This window comes from Pristiophorus japonicus, chromosome 5, assembly GCF_044704955.1.
Source record: "Pristiophorus japonicus isolate sPriJap1 chromosome 5, sPriJap1.hap1, whole genome shotgun sequence".
Lineage (NCBI taxonomy): Eukaryota > Metazoa > Chordata > Chondrichthyes > Pristiophoridae > Pristiophorus > Pristiophorus japonicus.
In genome coordinates, this window is record NC_091981.1 from 153,108,187 (window position 1) to 153,127,097 (window position 18,911).

Sequence of the window (18,911 nt, forward strand, 5' to 3'; positions counted from 1 at the left end):
ATAAAGTGCAATATCCCCACCAACACCTGAGAGTCCCTGGCCAAAGACTGCCCGAGGTGGAGGAAGAGCATCCGGGAGGGTGCTGCGCACCTTGAGTCTCGTCGCCGAGAGCATGCAGAAAACAAGCGCAGGCAGCGGAAGGAGCGTGCGGGAAACCAGACTTCCCACCCATCCTTTCCTCCAACGACTGTCTGTCCCACCTGTGACAGAGACTGTAATTCCTGTATTGGACTGTTCAGTCACCTGAGAACTCACTTTTGGAGTGGGCAAGTCTTCCTCGATTTCAAGGGACTGTCAATGATGATGATGATGGAGTTTTGTGGAGCTAATTTTTGAAATCTCTCTTCTCTCAACTCTCGTCACCATCTCATAGACATAGAAACATAGAAAATAGGTGCAGGAGTAGGCCAGTCGGCCCTTTGAGCCTGCACCACCATTCAATAAGATCATGACTGATCATTCACCTCAGTACCCCTTTCCCACTTTCTCTCCATACCCCTTGATCCCTTTAGTTGTAAGGGCCATATCAAACTCCCTCTTGAATATATCTAATGAACTGGCATCAACAACTCTCTGTGGGAGGGAATTCCACAGGTTAACAACTCTCCTCATCTCAGTCTTAAATGGCTTACCCCTTATCCTTAGATTATGTCCCCTGGTTCCCCAACATCGGGAACATTCTTTCTGCATCTAACCTGTCCAGTCTTGTCAGACTTTTATATGTTTCTATGAGATCCCATCTCATCCTTCTAAACTCCAGTAAATAAAGGTCCAGTCGATCCAGTCTTTCCTCATATGTCAGTCCTGTCATCCCAGGAATCAGTCTGGTGAATCTTTGCTGCACTCCCTCAATAGCAAGAACGTCCTTCCTCAGATTAGGAGACTAAAATTGAACACAATATTCCAGGTGAGGCTTCACTAAGGCCCTGTACAACTGCAGTAAGACCTCCCTGCTCCTATACTCAAATCCCCTAGCTATGAAGGCCATCATATCATTAGCCACCTGCTGTACCTGCATGCCAACTTTCAATGACTGATGTACCATGACATCCAGGTCTCGTTGCACCTCCCCTTTTCTGCCACCAAAGTGGATAACCTCACATTTATCCACATTATACTGCATCTGCCACGTGTTTGCCCACTCACCTACCCTGTCCAAGTCATTCTGCAGCCTTTTAGTGTCCTCCTCACAGCTCACACCGCCACCCAGCTGAGTGTCATCTGCAAACTTGGAGATATTACACTCAATTTCCTCATCCAAATCATTAATGTATATTGTACATAGCTGGGGTCCCAGCACTGAGCCCTGCGGCACCCCACTAGTCACTGCCTGCCATTCTGAAAAGGACTCGTTTATCCCGACTCTCTGCTTCCTGTCAGCCAACCAGTTCTCTATCCACGTCAGTACACTACCCCTAATACCATGTGCTTTAATTTTGCACACCAATCTCTTGTGTGGAACCTTGTCAAAAGCCTTTTGAAAGTCCAAATACACTACATCCACTGGTTCTCCTTTGTCCACTCTACCAGTTACATCCTCAAAACATTCCAGAAGATTTGTCAAGCAGGATTTTCCTTTCATAAATCCATGCTGACTTGGACCGATCCTGTCACTGCTTTCCAAATGTGCTGCTATTTCATCTTTAATAATTGATTCCAACATTTTCCCACTACCGATGTCAGGCTAACCGGTCTATAATTACTTGTTTTCTCTCTCCCTCCTTTCTTAAAAAGTGGTGTTACATTAGCTACCCTCCAGTCCATAGGAACTGATCCAGAGTCGATAGACTGTTGGAAGATGATCACCAATGCATCCACTATTTCTAGGGCTACTTCCTTCAGTACTCTGGGATGCAGACCATCATGCCCCGGGGATTTATCGACCTTCAATCCCATCAATTTCCCTAACACAATTTCCCGCCTAATAAGGATTTCCTTCAATTCCTCCTTCTCACTAGACTCTCTGTCCCCTAGTATTTCCAGAAGGTTATTTGTGTCTTCCTTTGTGAAGACAGAACCAAAGTATTTGTTCAACTCGTCTGCCATTTCTTTGTTCCCCATTATAAATTCACCTGAAGCTGACTGCAAGAGACCTACGTTTGTTTTCACTAATCTTTTTCTCTTCACATATCTATAGGAGCTTTTGCAGTCAGTTTTTATGTTCCCAGCAAGCTTCCTCTCATACTCTATTTTCCCCCTCGTAATTAAACCCTTTGTCCTCCTCTGCTATATTATAAAATTCTCCCAGTTCTCAGGTTTGCTGCTTTTACTGGCCAATTTATATGCCTCTTCCTTGGATTTAACACTATCCTTAATTTCCCTTGTTAGCCACGGTTGAGCCACCTTCCCCGTTTTATTTTTTACTCCAGACAGGGATGTACAATTGTTGAAGTTCATCCATGTGATCTTTAAATGTTTGCCATTGCCTGTCCACCGTCAACCCTTTAAGTATCACTCGCCAGTCTATTCTAGACAATTCACGTCTCATACCATCAAAGTTACCTTTCCTCCTTTCCTTAAGTTCAGAACCCTAGGCTCGGTATTAACTGTGTCGCTCTCCACCTTAATAAAGAATTCTACCATATTATGGTCACTCTTCCCCAAGGGGCCTCGCACAACAAGATTGCTAATTAGCCCTTTCTCATTACACATCACCCAGTCTAGGATAGCCAGCCCTCTAGTTGCTTCCTCGACATATTGGTCTGGAAAACCATCCCTAATACACTCCAGGAAATCCTCCTCCATCGCATTGCTACCAGTTTGGTTAGCCCAATCAATATATAGATTAAAGTTGCCCATGCTAACTGCACGCATCCCTAATTTCTTGTTCGATGCTGTCTCCAACCTCACTACTACTGTTTGGTGGTCTGTACACAACTCCCACTAGCGTTTTCTGCCCTTTGGTATTCCGTAGCTCCACCCATACCGATTCCACATCATCCAAGCTAATGTCCTTCCTTACTATTGCATTAATTTTCTCTTTAACCAGCAATACCACCCCACCTCCTTTTCCTTTCTGTCTATCCTTCCTAAATATTGAATATCCCTGGATGTTGAGTTCCCAGCCTTGGTCACCCTGGAGCCATGTCTCCGTGATGCCAATTACATCATACCCGTTAACTGCTATCTGCGCAGTTAATTCGTCCACCTTATTACGAATACACCTCGCATTGAGGCACACAGCCTTCAGGTTTGTCTTTTTAACACACTTTGCCCCTTTAGAATTTTGCTGTAATGTGGCCCTTTTTGCCTTGGGTTTCTCTGCTCTCCACTTTTACTTTTCTTCTTTCTATCTTTTGCTTCTTCCCCCATTCTACTTACCTCTTTCTCCCTGCATAGGTTCCCACCCCTCTGCCATATTAGTTTAACCCCTCCCCAACAGCACTAGCAAACACTCCCCTGAGGACATTGGTTCAGGTGCAGCCCAGATGCAGACTGTCCGGTTTGTACTGGTCCCACCTCCCCCAGAACCGGTTCCAATATCCAGGAATTTGAATCCCTCCCTTCTGCACCACTCAAGCCACGTATTCATCTGAGCTATCCTGCGATTCCTACTCTGACTAGCACGTGGCACTGGTAGCAATCCTGAGATTACTACTTTTGAGGTCTTACTTTTTAATTTAGCTCCTAGCTCCATAAATTCAGCTTGTAGGACCTCATCCCATTTTTTACCTATATCGTTGGTACCTATATGCACGACAACTGGCTGATCACCCTCCCCCTCCAGAATGCCCTGCAGTCGCTCCAAGACATCCTTGACCCTTGCACCAGGGAGGCAACATACCATCCTGGAGTCTCGGTTGCGGCCGCAGGAACGTCTATCTATTCCCCTTTCAATAGAATCCCCTACCACTATAGCTCTCCCACTCTTTTTCCTGCCCTCCTGTGCAGCAGAACCACGCATGGTGCCATGAACTTGGCTGCTGCTGCTCTCCCCTGATGAGTCATCCCCATCAACAGTACCCAAAGCGGTGTATCTGTTTTGCAGGGGGATGACCGCAGGGGACCCCTGCACTATCTTCCTTCCACTGCTCTTCCTGTTGGCCACCCATCCCCTATCTGGCTGTGTACCTGCGGTGTGACCAACTCACTAAACGTGCTATTCAGGACATCCTCAGCATCGTGTGTTGTGTATCTGTATGTGTGTATGTATAGATATATAAAACTTGTATCCATCAACTGACCATGGGCTTTGACACTAAGCAGTTTATTAGTTATATAATTGAAAGTATTGAATATCATGTGTCACAAAAATGCTACTTTTCTGTGGTTCAAATAATTGATGTGCTTAAGTACAAAGTTACCAAAGACCATATTTAATAATAACTCTACAAGTAATATTTATAATATAAAATAAACATATAAAATTAAAGAATTATTTTAAAGAAATGCTAAGCTTATCAATATTTATCCTTTATATCTTTCCTAGAAGCGTTGGCCTCAGTTTCGGTGCACAAGCCTCCCATTTTTCCTTATGCCCTAACTAAGACATGTCTGTTTGTCAATGCTGCTCTTCTGATCTTTGCACATGCATGATTTTTTCCTCCCTTTGCCTTTTGGACCTACTCACACATGCAACCTTTAATCTGTGAAATTATGTCCTTGCTGCTGTTGATGATGGGGATATCCCACTATAATACACCTCATGAGAACCAGCACATGAGGCGATGTTTTGTTTTCCCTGCCGTTTTACTGTTTTGATTCACCAGGGGAGCTCTCTATAAAAATTGAGGCACTTCTTGTTCTGCCGCAAGAGATCAAACGGTGAAAGGGAAAAAGATTTGGGTCTGTTGTAAATGATAATGAATGATGCTGGAATATGGTCCCCTAGATTCAGTTAGTCCTCCAATATCTCACCCAAAAGGATGTTGTGTACAGATTGAAAGCAAATTATTAAAACAGTTCACTGCCCTAGCAGGCATAACTTGCACACCATTTGTCTTGAGAAACAAGACACCTGAAAGCCAAGTTGCCCTAAATTAAACCACAGCAGAAAGAGACCATCAACGTGCCTCAGTTGGGAGCACTCTCATTTCTTGGTGTGGGCTTGAGTTCCACATCAGGGTTTGAGTGCATAATCTAGGCTCACACTCTGCAATAAGGGCTAAGATATTAAACTGAGTACATATTTGTGTGGAGTTGTTTCCCTTGAAGGCAACAAAATCCAACTGTTAAGTAGAGTCTCAGGTCATTTAGAATTCAGTAGTTAGTCTGTAAAGTAATTTTGCAAATGAGAATGTGCTCATCAGTTTCAAGTCCCAACGCACAAGCATTTTAAGATTGTTGTACATCTGTAAGAAACTAGTGTTTGGAGATTGGCATCTGCATATGCAAACATACCAATTTTAAAATATTTTTTGCAAGTCTCTTGAAGTTGATTGAGTCAGAGGGAGGAGTGCACTTCTCCAGTGAAAAAATTTGGAAACAAGTCTAAATGACTGTAGTGAACAGTGAGTAGGGTAGTGATAGACTTCAAGAAGACATAAGACAGGTTGATGGGATGGGCGGACACGTGGCAGATGAAATTTAACGCAGAAAAGTGCGAAGTGATACATTTTGGTAGGAAGAACGAGAGGCAATATAAACTAAAGGGTACAATTCTAAAGGGGTTGCATGAACAGAGAGACCTCGAGGTATATATGCACAAATCGTTGAAGGAAAAAAGCGGTTAAAAAAGCATACGGGATCCTGTGCTTCATAAATAGAGGCATAGAATACAAAAGCAAGGAAGTTATGATGAACCTTCATAAAACACTGGTTCGGCCTCAACTGGAGTAATGGGCTCAAGTTTCGGCCTGAGTTGCTCCTATTTTTTTGGAGCAACTAGTTTAGAATGGAGTGTCTTAGAAATTGTAATTCTCGGCATTTAGTTTGCTCCAGTTCTAGTGAGTTAGAATAGTTTCATTTTAGATTTTTTTTCAAAAGGGGGCGTGTCCAGCCATTTACACCTGTTTTGCAAATTTAGACAGCGAAAACTTACTCCAAACTATCTTAGAATGGAGTAAGTGTAGATTTTTGTATACTCAGAAAAACCTTGCCTACACTTATAAATCAGGCGTAGGGAACGAGAGATGGGGGGGGGGGGGCGGCGGGGGAAGTTTACAAACAATAAACACTTCACTTTTTCAAATAAAGAGCCATTATCAATAATAAATGATAAAAAAATCAATAAGTCAATCAAAAAAATTAAAAATCAATCAACAAATAAAAAATTACATTTCTACTCACCTGCTGCAGCACCGGGAGCCCTCCAACAGTGTGCTGGGATGCCCCTGCCGCGCCCCCCTCCCAGTGTCTCTTTCTCTGTCTCTGTCAGTGTCTCTGTGTTTCTGACAGCGAGGGGTGGGGGGAATTTTGGGGGGGGAGAGGAGGGGCAGGGAGGGAGGGGGGAGAATGGGGGGGGGAGAAGAGGAGGAGGGGTGAGACAGGAGGGAGGGGGGAGAGAACGGTGGGGGGAGGGGAGGAGGCTGAACGGGGAGGGCGGCTGAACGGCGGGGGGGGGGAGGCTGAATGGGGAGGGTAGGGGCTGGGCGGAAGCTGAATGGTGGTGGGTGGAGAGGAGGCTGAACAGGCCCCGACGACGACGATGAAGAAGAGGCCGGGCCGATGACACTTCGGGCGGGTCCCGCCCCCAACGAGATGCCGGGCAGGCATGACCCGTCGACGACGTGAGGGAGAAGAGGGGGAAGGACTGAACGGGAGGGAGGGAGGCTGAATAGGAGGGGGGCAGGAGAGCTGAACGTGAGGGAAGCCCGAGTCCCGATCTTCAATGACTAGTGAGCCCATTTGGCCAGGGCTAGGGGCAGCGTTCTTCGGGCCCCTCCCATGCAGCCTGCACAGATTCAGGCTGCGAAGAGATACTGCACATGCGCGCACACTCTAATGCACATGTGCAGAGGTCCCGGCACTGTTTTCAGCGCCGGGACCTGGCTCCGCCCACCACGCGTTCCGCTGCGCCAAGGGCCTGGATCAACCGGACGGAGGGGAGAATACCAAGGTAAATAATAGGCGCCGTTTCTGTTCTAAAAAGTCAGCGCACTGTACGGACTTGCGCTGTTCTAACCCTGGGGGCAAACTTGGGCCCATTGTGTCCAAATGTGGGCACCGCACTTTAGGAAGAATGTGAAGGCCTTAGAGAGAGTGCAGAAAAAATTTACAAGAATGGTTCCAGGGATGAGGGACTTCAGCTACATGAATAGACTGGAGAAGCTGGGGTTGTTCACCCTAGAGTGAAAAGGTTGAGATTTGATGGAGGTGTTCAAAATCATGAGGGGTCTTGACAGAGTAGATAGAGAGAAACTGTTCCTATTGGTGGAAGGGTCGAGAACTGGAGGACACAGATTTAAGGTGATCGGGAGAAGAACCAAAGGCGACATGAGGAAAAAAATGTTTATGCAGCGAGTAGTTAGGATCTGGAATTCACTACCTGAAAGGGTAGTGGAGGCAGATTCAATTGTGGCTTTCAAAAGGGAACTGGATAAGTACCTGAAGGAAAAAAATTTGCAGGGCTACGGGGAAAGGGGACTAGCTGAAATGCTCCTGCAGAGCCAATACAGGCTCGACGGGCTGAATAGCCTCCTTCTGTGCTGTAACCATTTTATGATTCTATGAAAACCTTAATTTTAACTCAGGACAGAAATCCTATTGTCAAAACAAGCAACAAACTGTCCAACCCCCTCTAGAGCGTGCGGTCTGGTATTTTAACGAGGGTTGCCAACAATTCTGGAAGCTTGATCACGTGACATGTGACATTTGCCCAGTTTTCAAATTTTTTTTGTAACCATCTTATCTATTGCAAAGCCAAGGTTTGCAAGGTGCACATTTTTAGGTTTGTTCTTTTGGAAAAGTTCAAAGTTGCGTTAGTCCAAGTCATTTTCTTAAATTTAGAATATATCAGCTATATTTTACAGGTTTAGCAAAAATAAATCATAATTTATCCAGTTTTATCTCCTATGAACTTTGATTAATTTTGTACATTTTAATATTTGTACAGGTATTGAAATACAAACATTTGAGGAATAAGTGAATTTTATTTCAAATGTAGCTTTTTCAAGTTTTATCAAGCAGTTTAAATGGAAAATAAAATAAAATGGGAGTAGTGCAGTCCAGTAGTTGTGCATCTGGTTTTTGTATTCTATTTATGCAACATATCTTTGTTAAATAATAGTTTGAAGTTAATTCTGTTTTCAAAATCAGTTTAAACCATTCCTTTATTTGTGGCTTAATATATTTTTGAATCCATCTCACCCCTTGTTCAGCTTTGGACATGATCCAAATTTGTCAATCCTATTCATGCTGTCCAAGCCAATTCCTTAGTGTTGACCGCTCTGCTGGCTCCAACCTTTCATGAGTTCTCCTTCATCAGACTGGAGGAGTCAGAAGGGTTTGGCACCAGAACTTGAAGCTGTCACGTGCACAAGTTGCAAACTCTATCTCTGAATTTTCTCCCGGGTTGTCAGCTACAGCGCCCGGGAGATCAATCATCGATTTCGATTACTTCCAGACAATCTGGAATGGTTGACAACCCTATCTGACGTGGTTTTCCACCCGTAGCTGGCAGGAATGACAACATTTTTCGGTGGTCGACTTACGGAAGCAATCTCAGGCAAGGGGGAAGGAATTCGAAAGGTCTGTGATCGGGGGAGGAGGTCCAAGGTATCCCTTGTGGAGCCAGAGGGGAATGCTGATGAATCATTTTTTTTTAAATCACTTACCTGGCCTTTGGTGGTTTGGATCCTGGCTGCCGACAGCTTTTTATGATAGATTCAAGACTATGCAGGTCTTAGTCAAGCCCACACTTAAAATGACATGATGATGTTATTGGAACGCAACTTTGCTATTGAAATTAGGCCCATGGATCACTGCTGTGAAAGCCTTGCCATGACTGAATTTAGGCAAGTTAAAATGTTGAGGGGGTCGGATGGCATAAGTAATGCAGCAAGAACCCCACTCCTACCTGCCCCCACCTCCCAAACATAACCTGCCGACTGACTGTTCCTACTGTGCTGACTAGGTTAAAATTTAGCCTTAATTGTTACATATCCATTGTATTCAACTAAATAAATATGTCTGCAATGTTGTCATATTCTCAATATAAACAAAATAAAGCATTGGTATTCTTAATGCTGATTTTTGTGTAAAGCATTTAGGAAATTATGGCTGCAGTGACTTTCAAAAAATTCATTCCGAGATGTGGGCGTCGCTGGCAAGGCTAGCATTTATTGCCCATCCCTAATTGCCCTGTGAAGGTGGTGGAGTCGCCTTCTTGAACCGCTGCAGTCCTTGTGGTGAAGGAACTCCCACAGTGCTGTTAGTTCCTGCAATCAAGTTCCAGGATTTTGACCCAGCAACAATGAAGAAACGTTGATATATTTCCAATTCAAGATGGTATGTGACTTGGAGGGGAACTTGCAGGTGATGGTGCTCCTGCTGCCCTTGGCCTTCTAGGTGGAGGGGTCGTGGGTTTGGGAGATGCTGACGAAGAAGCCTTGGCGAGTTGCTGCAGTACATTTTGTAGGTGGTACACACTGCAGCCACGGTGTGCCGGTGGTGGAGGGAGTGAATGTTGAAGGTGGTGGTTGGGGTGCCAATCAAGTAGGCTGCTTTGTCCTGGATGGTGTTGAGCTTCTTGAGTGTTATTAGAGCTGCACTCAACCAGGCAAGTGGAGCATAATCCATCACACTCCTGAGTTGTGCCTTGTAAATAGTGGAAAGGCTTTGGGGGGGTCAGGAGGTGAGATACTCGCTGCAGAATATCCAGCCTCTGACCTGCTCTAATACACAGTATTTATGTGGCTGGTCCAGTTAAGTTTCTGGTCAATGGTGACCCCCAGGATGTTGATGGTGGGGGATTCGGTAATGGTAATGCAGTTGAATATCAAGGGGAGGTAATTAGATTCTCGCTTGTTGAAGATGGTCATTGCCTGGCACATGTGGCGCGAATATTACTTGCCACTTATCAGCCCTGTTGTCCAGGTCATGCTGCATGCGGGCATGGACTGTTTCATTAACTGAGGAGTTGCAAATGGCATTGAACACTGTGCAGTCATCAGCGAACATCCTCACTTCTGACTTTATGATGGAGGGAAGGCCATTGATGAAGCAGCTGAAGATGGTTGCTCCTCAGACACTGCCCTGAGGAACTCCTACAGCAATGTCCTGGGCTGGGAAGATTAACATCCAAGAAACACACACATCTTCCTTTGTGCTTGGTATGACTCCAGCCAGGAGTCTTCCTCAATTCCCATTGACTTCAATTTTACGAGGGCTGCTTAATGCCACACTCAGTCAAATGCTGCCTTGATGTCAAGGGCAGTCACTCTTGACTCACTTCTGGAATTCAGCTATAATGAGGGCTGGAGCCGAGTGGTTATTGTGGAACCCAAACTTAGCATTGGTGAGCAGATTATTGGTGAGCAAGTGGCGCTTGATAGCACTGTTCACGACACCTTCGATCACTTTGCTGATGATTGAGAGCAGACTGATGGGGCGGTGATTGGCCGGATTGGATTTGTCCTTTTGTGGACAGGACATACCTGGGCAGTTTTCCACAGTCGGGTGAATGCCAGTGTTGTAGCTGTACTGGAACAGCTTGGCTCGAAGCGTGGCTAGTTCTGGAGCATGACAGCCTTCTTGATATCATGTGGAGTTAATCGAATTGGCTGAAGACTGGCTTCTGCGATGGTGGGGATCTCAGGAGGAAGCTGATATGGATCATCCACTCAGCACTTCTAGCTGAAGATGGTTGCAAATGCTTCAGCCTTGTCTTTTGCACTTGCGTGCTGGGCTCCGCCATTATTGAGGATGGGGATATTCATGGAGCCTCCTCCTTCAGTTAGTTATTTAATTGTCCACCACCATTCACAACTGGACGTGGCAGGACTGCAGAGCTTTGATCTGATCCGTTGATTATGAGACCGCTAGTTCTGTTTATAGCATGCTTCCACTGCTTAGCATGCATGCTTCTGGCATGCTCTTCTGCACTCCTCATTGAACCAGGATTGGTCCCCTGGCTTGGTGGTAATGGTAGAGTGAGGGATATGCCAGGCCATGAGGTTATAGATTGAGGTGGCATATAATTCTGCTGCTGCTGATTGCCCACAGTGCCTTATGAATGCTCAGTTTTGAGCTGCTATATCTATTCTGAATCTATCCCATTTAGCCCAGTGGTAATGCCACACAGTACATGACTGTGCGATGATCAATGCTACCAATACTGTCATGGTCAGATGCATCTGTGACAGGTAGATCGGTGAGGACAAGGTCAAGAAGGTTTTGCCTTTGCGTTGGTTCTCTCACCACCTGCTGCATGCCCAGTGTGACAGATATGTCCTTCAGTACTCAGCCAGCTTGTTCGGTAGTCTTGCACTCATTTTTACACTATGTCCAAATTTCCTTGATCTTTAAGGACGATTTTGTGAAATATCCACCAAAACCCTCTGCTGCTCATTAACAGCTTTGACCTTCCATGCAAAAGTGCAGCTCATATGAATTTCCTAAATCTCCATTAGTTCTGTTATTTCACACCTAAAATGTTAGGTGCATGAGCAACCAAAGTCATATTGCTGGTGTTTTTTTTTGTGATTTGTTCAAGCAATGTTTTTCATTTCTACAATGTATTTTCTACATCTTTATGATTTGCATTAAAAATTGAAAAACTTCCACAACTGCATTTTCTAAAACATGCTGTTCCCAATGTGCATAAATGGTAATTTGATGGCTTCAAATTTTAAACTTTCATGCATAGAGTTTTAAGGAAGGAATATGGCACAAGTTAGGCTCTTTCCTCGGGCCCCAATTGTTTACTCTGATTTCCACTTACTATATCAGTTTTTAATGTTCTGGCGTATGCTAATGAGATTCTCAGGGAATGTCAGTGTCACTCGTCGACAGGAAGATCGATGTAAGTTGTCAGTTATGGGCCCTATGTACTAGACATGTAACAATTTATGTTTATTAAAGCAGTCATGTTTGTTATTTATTAATATCTGAAAACATTAATTAATTAATTTTTAAGAACATCCTCCCTCCTGTATATTTCTAAATCTCACAATCACCCTCAGTTCTGTCAAAGCACAGGACTCCCGCCCATCCCAGTTCTGGTAATCTCCATGCCCCGTTCCTCAGAATTGCAAATGCAAGTTGTTGATTGTCAAAGACCAAGACCGCACAGATGCAAATGAAAAGAAAATTATTTTATTTACTAATTTTATCACCATTAATAAGCAAAAATATTGCTGAAAATAATCAAGTTGTAATGAAGCTTTAACAATCTGTCTTTCTATCCCTAACCTCACCAACTTGCTGCTCATCATTGATTCAACTGAAAGAGAATTGTTTTGCAATACCATCCGCTCAAGAAAACGGCTTTTGCTTCTGAGATTTGCAAACTCTGTCACAAAGTCCTTGATATTATCAGAACTACTTTAATCGGTTAAAATTGAACAACCTTAAGAAATTTAAGATTAAGATTCCAATGACTTAAAAAGTAATTACTGACTAATGTCATTTCATTTGGATGCGACCAAAAATAAATGATTGCCTTTTGTACAGTTTGTTTGCTTCATGAAATGATTTTATGATCGAGTCAATACTTAATGTATGAGCACATCCTTGATGGTTTATTTTCTTGCAGTTCTCAAAAAAGTTAGTTCTGTAGAACACAATAATTAACCATGTTATAATTTCTGGTTAACAATACCAAAAGCTTTGGCTCCCATCTCTGGCCTTAACACCTTCAATTTCCCTGGCTGCCAACTCAGGCTTTATCCAGTGATGTGGAATCACGGCAGATGGTTCAACACCAAAATGAACTTCCTTCTCTACATCTAACAAGACTGCTTTCTTCCGTAACACTGCCCACGACTCCTCTTTGCCAAATCTCCCATGTCCATGTTTTTGGCACCTTGGGGTTAATTTGTTTAATGCACTCCGAGTTAACTTTGCTTCTTCCAAAAATTACAACTCACTCATTAGTTACTCGGTCCTTTAGTTCATCCACCCATAAAGACCCATTTCATTATCCAATTCATTTTCTTAAAAAATTCCAGATTTTTGTCTTCATCACTATATCTAGAAGTTTATAGCTGTTAAATTATGAGTTTTAAATCATGAGGAGGATTGGGCAGTCACTGTGTAATGATGTAGACATTATTTTCTGGTTTATTATTTGTAGTAAACCACACCACAAGTAACTCTGACACAATCTTTTACCATCAAAAGGTTAAAAAATATGCTACAAATAGCTACAGTTCAAATTTATAATTTCAATATTATTCAAATGATCCAGATCTAAGCATTCTCATTATTACTAATTAATCCATATTAAAACAATGAAGAGTAATAATTGATTCCTTAATAACATGAATCAAATGACAATACGAGTTGTTCAATGTCAATAACACCTCTTATGTAAGTGAAAATAAATAGTATATAATCCATGTTAATGTTGGCAAATTCAAGCTATTCTTCAATAGAGTGATGTGTCAATTTGATTTGAAGCTTCTCTACTTCCAGGTGGCAGGAAGTAAAGAGAATGTATCTATAGATCTAAATTGAGCTCGGTGAAATAGTGACAACCAACTTTCCTAAATCAGTTGACCTCAGAAAATGTCTGCAGGTTGCATAATGTAACATTCCTCAAGGACACACACAAGCTGACAGCTGACAAGATAGAAGTAAACTAATAATGTTAAGAACAAATAATTATTTCATAAGTCACTTTATGCAATAGATCAGGAAGTCTCTCCACTAATCTATTCTATTTGTGGATTTAAAAAGCACATTTACACTAACATATGGTTTTACAGAAAAATATTAGCAGCTAAAATGTATAAATAGTGGTCACCATCACACACAGCAGATAGAGATGCGACAGTGGTGGACAAGTCAGCATTGAGCAGTTTAGAAAAAAATCAGTAGATTTACTTTTTAAGTGTCATTACCCACCCTATGCATCATCTAGATTCACTTTATCCTTTCTATATGCGAAAATAGATTGCCTATCCCATTAGCAGAAAAAATAAATGAGCTGTCAAGAGAGCTCTGTAGATCTCTTAAAGACTGCCCAAATTTGTCAAGGCTAATGCTGTAAAATGTGCTCCAAAAGCTAGACAGTTTATCAGCTTCAAAAAAATCCAAAGCAACTAAGAAGCTTGCAATAGATTGTAGTTGAATAATTCTTTAGCCTAACCTTTTAAATTATTTGCATTAAGTGCAGACAAGCATCTACACTTTGTCTCTGCTCCGTACTACTGTGGCAATGCTCGCTATAAAATTCAACTCAGTGAAGTGACAGGTACTGACCTTTTACAGTATTACACATATTCAAACTTTGCTCCTTATTTCATAATCATCTCTACTGGTCCATAATGCATCATGACTGACAAACAGAAATAAGATGTGGCATGTGGATGCTGGATAGTTAATGCATTGGAGTTCCTCTCTGCTAATTAGTGGCAGCATGCTTCTGATTTAATGTTTCTTGGAATGCAATTACCACATAAGGGACCAACATAAATTAGCCTCAAAGAACTGGGCGTCTCAAACTATTGCTCCCAAAGGGTAGAAATACCAGGCAAGAAATGATGCAGACGATTCTTTTTTTTTGTTTAACAATGGGGGCCCTTGTAATAGAATCTGAATGCTTAGCCACTCTTTCTTCACATATCTGCCATTTTATTTTTGATTTATTTGAACTGAGACTCAGCACAACAGAATCTCACTAAATTATTTGGGAATGTTTTATATAAAATGTGTAGCAGGAAATAAGTTCATCACAGGGAGGATTACTGTTCCCTCTTTACATTTTTAACCTGGTTTAAGGCCCATCTGAGGATACACTATTACTCTGAGTATTATTAACCATTATCAGCAGGTGTAATTGGGCATCTGAAGTATGGCTTTACAGTGCAGGAATATTGGGTACTAATTAGTTGAATGCGATGCTCCACTTCAAAATTACATTTAAGACAGTTTGGTAAAACTAATAAATTTACATCCACTTTCCAAAAGCATAAGATGTTGCAACCATAATGTGTTAAGTGTCAGGGACTATGTTCGCACAAATTTGAATAAAAGACTAATGCGCAGATGTTTGAAGCAGGGTTCTCCCAATGAGCCTGGGACATTTTCCAGTGAGTACTCTAACTGAGCCATACAGTCCAGGAAGGTCCAAGGTTCAATCCCTAGTTTGTGCCGAATAGGTCAACCTCTGCCAGAATAGTAGGAGTGCTACAATTGATCTCAGCTCTCATAGGAAGAAGCAGTCTCCTCATCTTGATTGTTTTTCAGGACTTTGCTGGAAGTGTGCACATGTAGACGTCAGGCAAGGGCAAGATTAAGCTTGGCTTATGGTGCCCCCGTGATCAAATAATTTTCCGACACTCATCATCAAGGCTCCTGTGAATGAGGGACATTTTTTTACCTGTGGAACTATGCCTCAGCAAGAAGTCAATGCCTTCAGGGGAGGTGTACTTAGGGGAAAAAAAGTATGCAATGAACTTTTCAAAGCAACCACAAAATCTTCACCCACCTACCATCACAGTTTCTAGCCAATGGAGAACACAGAAAAAAAATAGCTTTGACTAATGCCATGGGATTTTTAACATCTACTTGAACCACTTGACAAAGCTAGTTGAACATCACATCCAAATATGACACCTCTGGTAATTCAACTGTACTGAAGTGTCAGCCTAGATTATAAACTGAAACTCTGGTATGGAGCTCAAACCCTGATCTTCTAACCTACAGGCATGAATGCTACCAATTGAGTCAAGTCGATAATTTTGGATGAAATCATGACTGATCCCACCTTTCTATTCAAAGATTAGAAAAGAGGGCATGTGACAGTTTAGGGATGAGGGATTTACACTTCCAGCTCCAACTGCCATTTCTTCTCCAAACACTAATTCTTCATCTGTATAGTAGTTTCCTTCAAAAGGCAAGAGGTTTATACTATACCTTAGTTTTTCATACGAGAATAATGACCTAGATTTTGCTGCCAAAATAACAGTGAGTTTAATGTGTATGCATTAATGTGTACATCACCCAACAACCTGTGGCGAGGAAGAGATGATTTGAGAATTGGGAATCGCCACAAGCTGCTGAACGATTTGCGCTGCTCCGCTGTTAGCCACGTGAAAATAGCAGCTCACTCTCAAGTTCCCAGTGAGTTTCATGAAATTACTGCATTTATAACACTTATTGCCAATTAAACTTGTCGTAGAAAGTTAGGGCTTCTACTTAATAGCATAAGCATATTTTTAATGACAAAATTTATGTTCCTGCAATGCCCCTCAACTGCTCCATCCCAGAAAGGGAACAATTTAATTGTAGTGTCTCATTCCTACAGGTAGCAAATTGTTGTAAGAGATTTTTTTAATTTAAAATTCTTTATTTTTAATTTTTTTTCTTACTTTTCCTTTCTGTCTCTTTTTTCACTCTCTTAATCCAATGTTTAATTCCCTATTTATTTCTCTTTCTGAACCTAGTTTAACTAGCTCACCCTATTTCCTTCTCCATCATTCCTCTGGTTCATTTTCAATCCTTATATCTCATTGGTTAAGGGGTTTGATTTTTGGTCCAGTCGTTCAACAAGGTCCCAGATGCCCCGTTATCAGCTCATACTTCCAGCAACTTACAGGGCAAAACATTTTCAAGCTGAAAGGCAAGGGAAAAAGTCTAATTAACAGGGCACGCCACAAGATGCCCGACTCCAGCAAAAACTGGGCCATGAGGAGTCCAGAATGAGGCATAAACTTCAAATTAAAGCTAGGCCGTTCAGGGGTGATGTTGGGAAGCACTTCACACAAAGGGTAGTGGAAATCTAGAACTCTCTTCCCCCAAAAATCTATTGAGGCCAGGTCATAGAATCATGGAATGATACAGCACAGTAGGAAGCCATTTGGCCCATCATGCCTGTGCTGACTCTTTGAAAGAGTTCTCCAATTAGTCCCATTCTCCTGCCCTTTCCTCGTAGCCCTGTAAATTTTTGTTTCTCAAGTATTTATCTAAGTCCCTTTTGAAAGTTATTATTGAATCTGCTTCCACCACCCTTTCAGAGAGTGCATTCCAGAGCCTAGCAACCCACTGCGTGAAAGAAATTCTCATCTCACCTCTGGTTCTTTTGATAATCTGTGTCTTTTGGTTACCGACCCTTCTACCACTGAAAACAGTTACTCATTATTTAATCTATAATAAATTTTGAACACCTGTATTAAATCACCCTATAACCGTCCCTGCTCCAAGGAGAACAACCCTAGCTCCCTCTGCATAACTAAAATACTGCATTCCTGGTACCACTGTAGATCTGCTCTGCACCCACCCGAAGGCCTTGACATCTTTCCTAAAGTGTGCTGCCCAGAATTGGACACAATACCCGAGTTGAGGCCGAACCAGTGATTTATAAAGGTTTAACATACTTTTGTTCCCTATGCCCTTGTTTTGTAAAGCCATATGCTTTTTTAACAGCCTCTTCAACTTGTCATGCCATCTTCAAAGACATGTACATACACCTGCAGGTTTCTCTGTTCATGCACCCCTTTTAAAATTGTACCATTGAGTTCATATTGTCTCTCCTCATTCTACGTACCAAAATGTATCCCTTCACACTACTCTGCATTAAATTTTATCCATGTGTCTGCCCATTTCAGTCTGTCTATGTTATCCTGAAGTCTGCTATATTCTTCCTTGTTGTTTACTACATTTTTGAGTTTCATGTCATCTGCAAACTTTGAAATTGCAAGTCCAGGTTAATATATATCAAAAAGTCAAATATCAAAAGGCCAATTGAAAATTTTGAAACCGAGATTGATGGATTTTTGTTAGGTAAAGGTAATAAGGGATATGGAACCAAGGCGGGTAAATGAAATTAAGATAGAGATATGCCATGTTCTAATTGAATGGTGGAATGGGCTCAAACGGCTGAATGGCCAACCCTATGTTCCCAATTCTGGTGAAATGACCGTCTTCCTGACCTTAACATTGCATCCAATTTCCACTCTTCCCTCACCTTCACATGGTCCATCTCCAACTCTTCCCTTCCCTTCTTCGACTTCTCTGTCCCCATTTCTGGGGATAGGCTATCGACCAGTATCCACTATAAGCCCACTGACTCTCACAGCTACCTGAACTACACTTCCTCCCACCTCGCATCCTGCAAGGACTCCATTCCATTCTCCTGGTTTCTCCATCTCTGTCGCATCTTCTCGGACGACGACACCTTTCACACTAGTGCCTCTGACACGTCTTCCTTTTTCCTCAACCGAGGATTCTGTTCTGCTGTGGTTAACATGACCCTCGACCGTGTCCGTTCTATTTCCCGCACCTCTGCTTTCACAGCTTCCCGTCCCTCTCAGAACCATGACAGGGTTCCCCTTGTTCTCACCTTTCACCCCACCAGCCTACATGTTCAATGGATCATCCTCCGCCATTTCCGCCACCTCAAGCATGATCCCACCACCAATCACATCTTCCCCTTCCCTCCACTCTCAGCACTTCGAAGGGACCGCTCCCTCTGCGACACCCTGGTCCATTCCGCAGTCACCCCCAGCACCCCCTTCCCTTTCCACGGCACCTTCCTGTGCAAGCACAGGAAATGCAACACCTTCCCTTCTACCTCCTCCCTTCCCACTGTCCAGGGCCCCAAATACTCCTTCCAGGTAAAACAGCGATTTACTTGTACTTCTTTCAATTTAGTATATTGTATTCGCTGTTCACAATGTGGTTTCCTCTACATTGGGGAGACCAAACGCAGATTGGGTGACGGCTTTGCGGAACACCTCCTTTCAGTCCATAAGCGTGATCCTGAACTTCCGGTCACCTCTCACCTTAATTCCCTGCTCCACAGTCCCACTCTTCGTCCTCGGTTTCCTCCACTGTTTCAATGAAGCTCAACGCAAGCTCGAGGAACA

General features: G+C 42.8%; 1 protein-coding gene across 6 annotated transcripts in view; it reads right to left on the reverse strand.

The window, feature by feature from the left end:
• The window catches only part of phf14 (PHD finger protein 14), a 444,962-nt gene that overhangs the window by 95,016 nt on the left and 331,035 nt on the right, over positions 1–18,911 (reverse strand). The window contains exon 17 of one of the 6 annotated variants that reach the window (XM_070881025.1): positions 13,378–15,399. The exons of the other annotated variants lie outside the window; for them this stretch is intronic. Coding sequence (XP_070737126.1) covers positions 15,366–15,399 — 34 coding nt within the window. The 3' untranslated portion in view covers positions 13,378–15,365. Of the gene's footprint in view, positions 1–13,377; positions 15,400–18,911 lie in introns of those variants that run through there. 6 annotated transcript variants of the gene reach the window in all.